The 9,820-nt window shown below is 41.1% G+C and overlaps 1 protein-coding gene across 1 annotated transcript; it reads left to right on the top strand.

Moving 5' to 3' along the window:
- The first annotated feature begins 539 nt into the window (after nt 1–539).
- Nucleotides 540–8,352, top strand: LOC122736318 (UPF0764 protein C16orf89 homolog). The gene is made up of 8 exons (XM_043978461.1): nt 540–735; nt 2,376–2,525; nt 3,477–3,627; nt 3,853–3,970; nt 4,752–4,887; nt 5,425–5,529; nt 6,229–6,315; nt 7,908–8,352. Exons 1-8 carry the CDS (start codon nt 540–542, stop codon nt 8,006–8,008), a joined length of 1,044 nt encoding a protein of 347 aa, XP_043834396.1. The 3' UTR covers nt 8,009–8,352.
- Nucleotides 8,353–9,820: the final 1,468 nt, after the last annotated feature.

Raw genomic sequence — 9,820 nt, 5'->3', positions numbered from 1 at the left:
TTTGGTAGAAATATATTCCTGAGCCACTAATCACAGCTACCACTTCAGCCAGTTACACCGAGCCCCCCAGGGATCCCAAACTATGGGCAAAGCCATAGTCAGCACACTTTTTGTATAGCCCTTTACCCACCACTCAGGACCAGTATCAAATCAGCTGCCCTAGAGTACAGAGTGCCCTAGAGCAAAGCATCTTAAACTGTGGGTTGGGACCCAATATTCAGTCACGTAACTGAATGTGGGGATTGTGAAAAATTTGGCAACAGTAAAAGGTTATGTATACCTATTTTCTATACCAGTATAGCCGGGTTGCGTAAAAATCTCTCAGGTGAAAAGTGGTCTCAAGTGGAACAAGTTTAAGAAGCCCTGCCCTAGAGTTCCCTTCCTTGGGGACTTACTTATCTGCTTATTTATAATAGTAAAAGTCTTTGTTACTCCTTTTGTCCAGTGAGAAGGAAGAGGGGGAAGGAGGGAGGAGAGTATATGAGGCGCCCAGTGCAGGAGCTGCTGTGAACATTTGGCTGAGTGCAGGGGACTAAGACATGTACCTAATGGGGCTGCTGGTCTTGCTGCCATTGCTGTTACCACCATTATCTCTCCAACAACAGGACTTCTTGGAGAACAAGGTTGCCATGGGCCAAATGATCCTTCCTGCCCTGGAGAAAGCCACCTCATTCATGGAGAAGAGATTCAGGGAGCTTAACCTGGATGGAGTGCTGGGATTCTGGGTACAGGAAGGTAGTGTGACTTCCTCTCTTCCACAAGATGACTAGCAACCAAGATTGTTTTTTAATTTTTCAACTGATTTGCTAACCTTAGGAAAAGGGGATTAGCTGAAGCTGAACTTTATGTTTGGTAACTTAGGAAAGGTAGGTATTTTTTCTCATTTGGCCTCTGTCTGCTTAGAGGCAGCACCTTGCCTTGCACCTCTTGAGTTTTTAGAAGTAAAAAGAAATTGTGTTAAACGCTGAAGAAAAAATTTTGAAAACGTAAGTCCCTTAAAGAATGCTATAGCCTGACTTCCCAAACCAAAGCACTCTGTGGCTCCTTTTCTCATTACAAGGTAGGAGAAACTATTCTTATTTCATAAAGAATTAAATACAAATATTTCTATTAGGCTCCGGGTCACCTGTGGGTAAACTGTTCCTCTACTCTAACCTCAGCTCATACTGCCTTGTAACCAAAGACGTTTAGAGGTTCTGGGAAAATTCGTCAAGTGTTTGTTCAGCTTTAGAAAAGAAGAGTATTCTTATGACAATGTCCTGGAAAAAAGCCAAGTCAAACAGAGAGAAAACCCTGCGCTGGTGTGGGGCCAGTCATACCCCTTAAACTAGTAATAACTATCCTTAAGGGAGCAAGCAGCCAGGGCCTCAAGATCTTAGTTTGGGATTCTTTCCATTAGGCTCCTACCTACAAAGGTAATCCTTCCACTGTAGGTAATGGGAGCCCTTCTTAATCCTATTCTATGCTGGCTGCCAGCTCAGCCCTCCTGGAACTGGAATTTGTGGTGCCAGAGGGTCTGAAGCAGGTTTACTTATGTCCTTGTGGTCCAGATTTGGGCTATAATTATAATGTATAATGTATTAATTAATAAATAATATTAAAATAATGTATAATGTATTAGTAATAAATTATGCATTCGTATAATGTATAATGAAATTTTTCAGCAGTCTCTTCACACCCAGAAGATTGCCAGAAAAATGACTCCAGTATTGAGACCCTAGAAGGGAAGGGAAAGTGCTCATGTCTAGGTCTCACTGAGAAAGCTGGGAGAATAGTAGGCATTTCTTGACCATATTAATGACCAAGAGGAGAAAGAAGAGCAACCGCAAAAAACCTGTTACCATTTCCTCTGCTCGTCTGGAACACACAACAGCTATCATACTAGACCCTTTGATTTTTTTTAATGTATCCTCAGACAGAATTTAGTTGAAATCCTCTACTATGGCCATTTCATTCTTCAACTGTCTAAAGATCTAAACCAACCCAAACTACAAAAATCTGTAAATATGTTTCCCTTTCATGACTTTGTTCATTCCCAGAACACCTCAGTGAAGAGAGAAGGGGACTTAATCTTGGGGAAAATGGGTAGAGTTCAGAAAGGGATTTGCCTTGGGTCATGGCAAAGAAAATGAAGGGCTGGGGTCACCTTGCTTCCAATCCCCCAGTTCTTTCAATCCCAGTTCCACCCATAAAGAGGGGTGGGGAGTGGTGCCTCCTTGTTGGTGGAAAGAACTACAACGAAGATGGTGGGATATCAGGGGTAGTGGTCTCACCTAAATAATAAACAGCAATGAGATTCAGACACATTTCTCTGAATAACAAAGCACACCTATGGGGCAAGACCTGATTCACAGGCCTGTCATGTTCCTTCACAGTGCAGCTGCAAGGTGTCTTGGAGAAATGGGCCCAGGATCCTGCCCTGAAGCCCCTCAGCCTGAGGGTAGAGAAGATAGTGAAGAAGTTGTTACCACTCATTGCCAGGGCCACAGTCTACCTCAAGCTCAGTGACTCTAAGTACTTAAAAGGTAAATATTGTGCCAGTCAGGAGGTTTATTTGCTAGGGAAACTAATCTAGTCTCCCTTGCTTGAATGATCCTGGCCATCCTATGGGGTTGAATAGACAAGTCGCCATCCAGCCTCTTTATAGAGAACATGGGAACACAATACCCAATGCAGAGGAAGTAGCAGAAAGTCTCTCCTCTCACACAGTCCCTTCTGACACTAAAAACCTCCCTCTGGTGTCTCCAAGTCTCTCTACTTGAAGAAATGGCCCCACAGTGGAAGCTTAGCCTTAAATGGCATGTCCCAGTATGTCATTGTATATAGATCCCTGCTTGTGTGGGGGTCTTGTGAGACCACATCATTTTCTAACCACACCAGAAAACTCATTTGTTTGTTCTATAAATAAAGTTAAGTATCATCCCTTAGTTATGATCTTCCCTGGAATCTATTGTGAGCTCCTCAAGGCAGGGACTGTCTTTTGCCTTTCTTTGTATATCCCCAGTGCTTATCACACTGCCTTACAGTAATAGGCACTTAACATGTAGTTATTTGACTCACTGGCAGTAGGAGCCTGTTCCTGTGGATGACAATATATTTCCTGAGTGATTTCAACTCCAGTTCTCAAGAGGCTGGTGAAGATCACAAGAGCCTAGCCATCCATTTGTGGGGCACAAGGAATTTGGACATGGGTTATGTATGCCCAGGGCATGTCAGATTGAAGTCTGGTATGAGAGAGAATTGATGTAAAATGGCCTTTTTTTTTTTTTTTTTTTTTGCGGGGCAATGGGGGTTAAGTGACTTGCCCAGGGTCACACAGCTAGTAAGTGTCAAGTGTCTGAGGCCATATTTGAACTCAGGTACTCCTGAATCCAGGGCCGGTGCTTTATCCACTGCACCACCTAGCTGCCCCTTAAAATGGCTTTTTCTTACTGTGTCCCTGGTTAATTTTACCCTGGTCAATTTCATTCTGACAGAATTCCAAGAGACTCTACAGCCAGGATTTTGGAAACTCCCTCATTCATGGGGTCACACCAACTCCTCCATGGTCTACTCCAAGTTTGACTACTCAGATTCTTTCTCAGAAGAATTAAGTGATTCATGCATGACGCTCTTACTAGGAACCAAGTGAGTTTAATGGCCTTTTTTTTCTTTCTTCCCTGGATAGAAAAGTATCACCACATACCCCTCTGATAGTATACTCTCACAGAAACTTCTTTCCTTTCTGTGTGCTCTTCAAGCTCAAAAACAATTCTCCCAAAGGACCTGTGTCAGCATGAGCAGGCCTACGGTTCCCCCGAACGTCATTCATTGTTTTCTCCAAATAACAGCCTGGGACTGCTTGCTCCTCAGGAAGGAGGGCTTGCAGTCCTGCACTGTCACTGACCTCTGCAGGGAAGTCATGACCAAGCCTGGCTGCATAGGCTATGCACTGTCACACCAGCTCCTCTATTTCCTGTTTGCCAAAATGGTAAGTGACTCTTTTGTGGGCTAGATTACTCAAGAAGGCCAGTAACACCCAATTTAGATAGTGTTGCTTGGAGGCCATCCAGCTACCACCATATATATGACAATGTTTTATTGGAGCCACAATCAAAGTCCTAAAGAACAGATCGTTTTACTTTGGCATGAAACCTGTTGCCCAGTTTTTTTCCTGATCTGAAAGGCACATTGCTCTCACTCTCTATCCAACTAAATTTCAGACCGAAATTGTAATCTAATTCCTAATTACTTGTATCTTTACATGTGAGAAAAGATCCCTGCCCTATTCTTATGACTGAGGTAAATAAAAAGGCTGTTGGCCTCCCTTGTTCAGCTAAATCTGTCCGATTCTTCTGATTCAAAATTGGAAATGGAGATAGTTGTCTCTAAGAGTTCCAGTCAATATTTCAAATCACTTTTAAGAATTCAGGAATTCACTTAGCATAGGAAAGACTCACTATTTGTACTTGATAAGAATGGAAATAAGTAGATGAGTGTATGGCAACTGGGTTTTTGGACTATTGGTGTCTCAGATCCTTCCTCAGCTGCTGTTTCAGAAGACAATAAAGACAATAAAGAGAAAGAACTATAGTTTGAGTCCGCTTTATACATGTTGTAAGACTTCATGCAAAAAGAATCCTGGCAAAAGCCCTCATTTTATATATAATTGCTGAGGTCCATCTTAAAACCGCACATTTTTCTATGAACAATTGCTGCTCTTTCCTGCCACCAAAACTAAATTCAATGCTCCCTGGTTTTCTGGCCCCTAGAAAGGATGCTCAGATGGCCTGTTTCTCCAGTCCAAATACTACATAGATATTTTTTGCGCTAACATGATGGAACTGAACTTGAAAACTGAAGAAGTTGGATTCCCACTTCCCAATAGAGATATCTTCATGGAAAATAGTATGAACTTCTTTCCATTCTCCAGATAAGTGCACACAATCCTCCTCTTCTATCACATGCACACACACTACGTTCTTGATGACAGTTCTGACTTGTCGTTATCCACAATTCCCCCTTCCCCTAAAATGCAGTGTCTGAACTCTTGGGTGACTAAGGGACATCATGGATAAAGTAAGTTGGAATAGTAGAGGTTCTTTAGTTTGGAAGCCCAAATCCCACCAGGGATTTTCATTTTCCAAAGAACCTATGACTTTATCCAACATTCACTGAAGCTCTCAGTGGTTGAGGGGATGCTACCCTGAAAGTTGAACTAGGTTGTGCCCCCTGTTGCTATAGCAAAGATGTAGTGTTACTCTTCCCTATCAGCCAAGAGTTCTAGTGGCTCAATATACTCAACTCTTCTCAGGTTTGTACTGACCCCTGAAGGACACAGCAGGCCTAACAAGAGGAATAGAGGTGGGTTTGTAGAGGTGGGAAAGACTGTCAAAGGCATCCAGGATATTGAGAAGATGACCAATTTCACCTTCTTTTCCTCAGTCATGTTCTGTGGACTTTCTGGCTACTCAGATTTCTACAAGCCTAGATGGCTACAGACTATTCTCACCTGGCAGCGACCTAAGGAGGGCTGCTTTGGGAAGCCTTGTGAGTAAAGTTGACTGCCTCGGTAGTAGGGAACTTGAGGAGTTGGAGAAGATATAAATGCAGTCTGCCACATCCTCTCAGAAGAAACTGCATCAGCAGCTCACTGGAGCTTTTGCAAAGATGAAAGAGTATTTCCCCAAGCATTTGATAAGGTCAGATGGAAGGAACTCTTACTGAATGCCAGGAATGTACTGTCACTACTCTTAGTGTCCATGGTCTCTATCCAAGGGGCAGAGAAGACACCATACAAAAAGAGAAGAGGAGTGCAGAGCATTTGCAGGCAAGCAAGGAACTGAGTTCAAGGCCTTACAAAAAGAAATATATATATAAAACAATGGGGGTTTCTAGGTTGAGATCATTTGCCTTCAGGGCCCTAAAAAGCATTTTGGTGCTTGAAGGGTCTAAGATAAGTTGGCAATAAGAGAGAAAATGAAGGAAGAGGAGGCCTTATAGCATAAGTATCAGGAACACTAGAATTGATGGAAAAGATGTAATGATAACTCACATTTATATAGCACTTCTAATATACAATCAGGAGAGAGAGAAAGACACCACAAACACAGGACCTTCAAGTTCAGGAAGTTTCCTACAACAAAATAAGGGTATTAGAAATGAGGGTGGGACAAGGCAGGAATTATTTTAAAAAATTCATATTAAATAATTTCACCTGATGTTCCTTTATATTTTTTCTGTCACCAGATGACAATATAAACCAATTATATAGAGTTGGTGAAGACCAACAACAATCATTGAGAAGAGTTAAGAGGAGAGAGAAAGGATTTGCAGGTAAAACCATCAAAGGCTCATAGGATGTTTTTTTAGTGCCTAGAAGACAAGTGAAAAGAGCCACTACTTTTCCACCTCTCCCCACACACACGTTATTCTATGCAGAGATGCCCTACATTTTATTGTTTTTGTTTTGTTTTGTTTTGGTTTTTTTTTGCGGGTCAATGAGGGTTAAGTAACTTGCCCAGGGTCACACAGCTAGTGTCAAGTTTCTGAGGTCACATTTGAACTCAGGTCCTCCTGAATCCAGGGTTGGTGCTTTATCCATTGCGCCACCTAGCTGACCCCAATGCCCTACATTTTACTAACAGAAATACATGACAACTCAATAGGCATAAATTGCATTTGCTCTTCTGAAAACGAACATTCTGATTACATTCTTCAGGAAAGATCCCTGGCCTCACTCATGTCAGGGGGTCTAGAGGACTAAAGGAAGATGTTAATTTGGGCATACAGAATGAAAAAGTGGGTTAGTAGCAAAGAAAAGAACAGTTGTGATATCAGAGTTAATAGAAATACTCGTTGCAGTTTCTTACTTTTCATATTTTAGGAGGAATTTAGTTTATTTTTTAAAGAATTCATCCCGGGGCAGCTAGATGGCGCAGTGGTTAAAGCACCGGCCCTGGATTCAGGAGTACCTGAGTTCAAATCCGACTTCAGACACTTGACACTTACTAGCTGTGTGACTGTGGGCAAGTCACTTAACCCCCATTGCCTAAAAAAAAAAAAAAAAAAAGAATTCATCCCTAAGTTTAAGGTACAAGCAGAGATCAAGGTAGATCCACTGTTCTTCTGGGTATTCTCCTCCAATGTCAGTGCGTATTTTATTCCCAGTTACCTAAGGTGTGATTATCAAAACCCTTCCATTCTCCCATTCTCTCTGTTAGTCATTTCACTTCTCATCAGCAGCTCTCCCTGTAAGTAAGGAGACTCCAACAATGTTATCAGTTTTGGCTAGTCTAACTTATCAGGTGAGGGGGAAGTCATCACAAGGCCCTAGATTTGTCTTTGTCAGTGCCAGTGTCTGCCAAATACTGATGACTAATTGAGAACTAATTCTTCTTACTTGCTGGAGAGAGATGACCTTATTTAGTTGTGAGAGGCAGCTACTTCCTCAAGGCAGCCTAGTGATTCTGGGACTCTTCTTAAAGATCAGTGCTGTTAACAAAGGGAACCAAATCCAGAACCGTTCAAGACCATGCATCTTTAAGAATAGAAGTTCATTTAGGCTGGTGACAACAAAAGTAGGGACACAAGATAGACACTGAGAAGCATGGCAATCTACATTTTGTGTGTCTGAGTCAGGCCTTTCTCTTCATTTCTGCAAAATGGGGAAACAGTCATGACTCTCACATCTTCCCAGGGGTGTTGTTAGAAAGGAATAAAGCAATGTGGGTGACACCATTTGAGATGTTTAAAAACTCGACTAAATAAATTGAAGGGATTAACAGGTGAGTTTAGTATCCATGGATAAAGCTGAATGTGAGATTTAAAATTGGATAAGTGATGAAGTTGGGGTGGAACTATGGCAACCCTCAGCAACAATGAAAATCATATCTGATGAGCAGTCTAATGATATTCTTTCTCTCCAGATGGGTGTTCTTCCCACAATACAGCTGTGGCAGTTGCAGCCTTGGGTGGCTTCCTTTATCACTCTGCAGAACATTCACCAACCACCATCAAACCTCATTAATGCTTCCCAACAATCAAACAGCAACTCAAAGGGATGATTCTATACGTGCTGAAAATGAAACATACTCTTTTTGGTAATGCATTGTGGGGGCTAGATTGGAATGGGTTAACAAAATATAGCATGATTACTCTACCTGAGCAATAACCTTGGGGTCACCAGTTGGAAAACTGACAACATGACTTCAAGGTTGTAGACAGGATAGAGTAACATACATATAAATCAAATAGAATGCACTAACAATGTATTTCAGTTAAAACTAGCCATTCTCCATAAAAAATGTTTTTTCCTGTATTCATCATTGTGAAAGTTCTAATGTTACACTGTTTGTTCCACTAGATGGACACACTGACCAGCTGCATTTTATCTCTCTGTATATATACTGAGCACTCTGTGATTAAACTTTGTCTCTTTCGCTTGAGTAGAGACCCCTGCTCTTCTCCTTTGCGACTGAGATTACATAAATTCACAAGAACAATGGAAAAATACATGCAGACAAGTTAGACAAAACCAGTAAAATTGGAAATTGGGAGCTAGCAGGATAAAAATAAATGTGTCAACTATATCTAGCAAAACTGGTCAATCTGATTGGTCCCCCAAATTAACAAATTCTCTTAATTTAACCAACATTAGACATCTCCTATGTGTAGAAAACTGGGCAAGGTACTAGGACAAAAAAAGATGAGTTTTACAGTGAAAGTGCCTCTATGTCCTAATATAACACTCCTGGAGAGGGTATTCCCAGGCTCTACAATTTCCATCTAATTTCAGTTTAGGAGCAATGGTAGTTATGGCAAAAAAGTATCTGATTTTCTAGGATTATAATGTTACAATGCTCAGAATTTGAAGCAATATACTTTCACAGCACATGACTACTGAATATACCCACAGAAACATTTCCTTCCCACAGTCTCCTTGATTTCCTAAGTAGAATGTAAACTGCATAAGAGTAGAAAATGTTTCAGTATTAGTCTTTCTTCTCCAGAACCTATTAAATATCTGGAATATAGTAGGAGCTTAATAAATGCTTGTTGATTTTTGATTGATTGTTGATCGGTTCTAATTTGAATTGATTATTCATAATGCTGAGAAACAAGGGCTTTGATGCTTCAATTGACTCATTGGTTCATTACTAAGTATTACTAATGATGTGGTTCTTCAGAGAGTCCCTTGAGAATGGCCTAAAAGTGATCTGATGGTCTTCCACAGCTCAGTCCTGTAGCATTATGTGTAGTCATCTTTATGGAAATTCAGTTTCATAAAAGCTCTTGTCTGCCTTAATAAACTTGTATTGAATTTGCACATATTTTTTCTTACACTTAAGGACACAGGCAGGCATGCTGGAAAAGTTCTAGGGTCTAATTATACAGTGCAAATTCCAGTGACATATGGAATAGTCCAGGATTAACCCCGTTACTAAAGGAAGCATCTTCTAATTTTAAATTCAAGGCCAGATTTGTAGAAGTATATCTAAATTTCTGTGGATGAAACTCTTAAGTCTCCACTATCATTTATAGACCCTGCGGCAGAAGCCATAGCACGTGCTTATGTGCTGTCCATAGTACTCAGCTGGCAGGCCTGGTATCAGATATGTCTAAGTAGATTTCAGAGACTTACAGCTAGAAGACTTTTGTTATTCTTCAGTTGTATTCGACCCTTCATGACCCTGTTTGGGGTCTTCTTGGCAAAGATACTGGAGTGGTTTGCCATCCTTTCTACAGTTCATTTTACAGATGAGGAAACTGAGCCAAACACAGTTAAGTGACTTACCCAGGATCCCACAGCTAGTGTTTGAGGCCCGATTTGAACTCAGTT

Source organism: Dromiciops gliroides, chromosome 1 (genome assembly GCF_019393635.1).
Source record: "Dromiciops gliroides isolate mDroGli1 chromosome 1, mDroGli1.pri, whole genome shotgun sequence".
Lineage (NCBI taxonomy): Eukaryota > Metazoa > Chordata > Mammalia > Microbiotheria > Microbiotheriidae > Dromiciops > Dromiciops gliroides.
The sequence above is the reverse complement of the archived record's forward strand: the minus strand, read 5'-3'. Positions and strand labels throughout refer to the sequence as shown.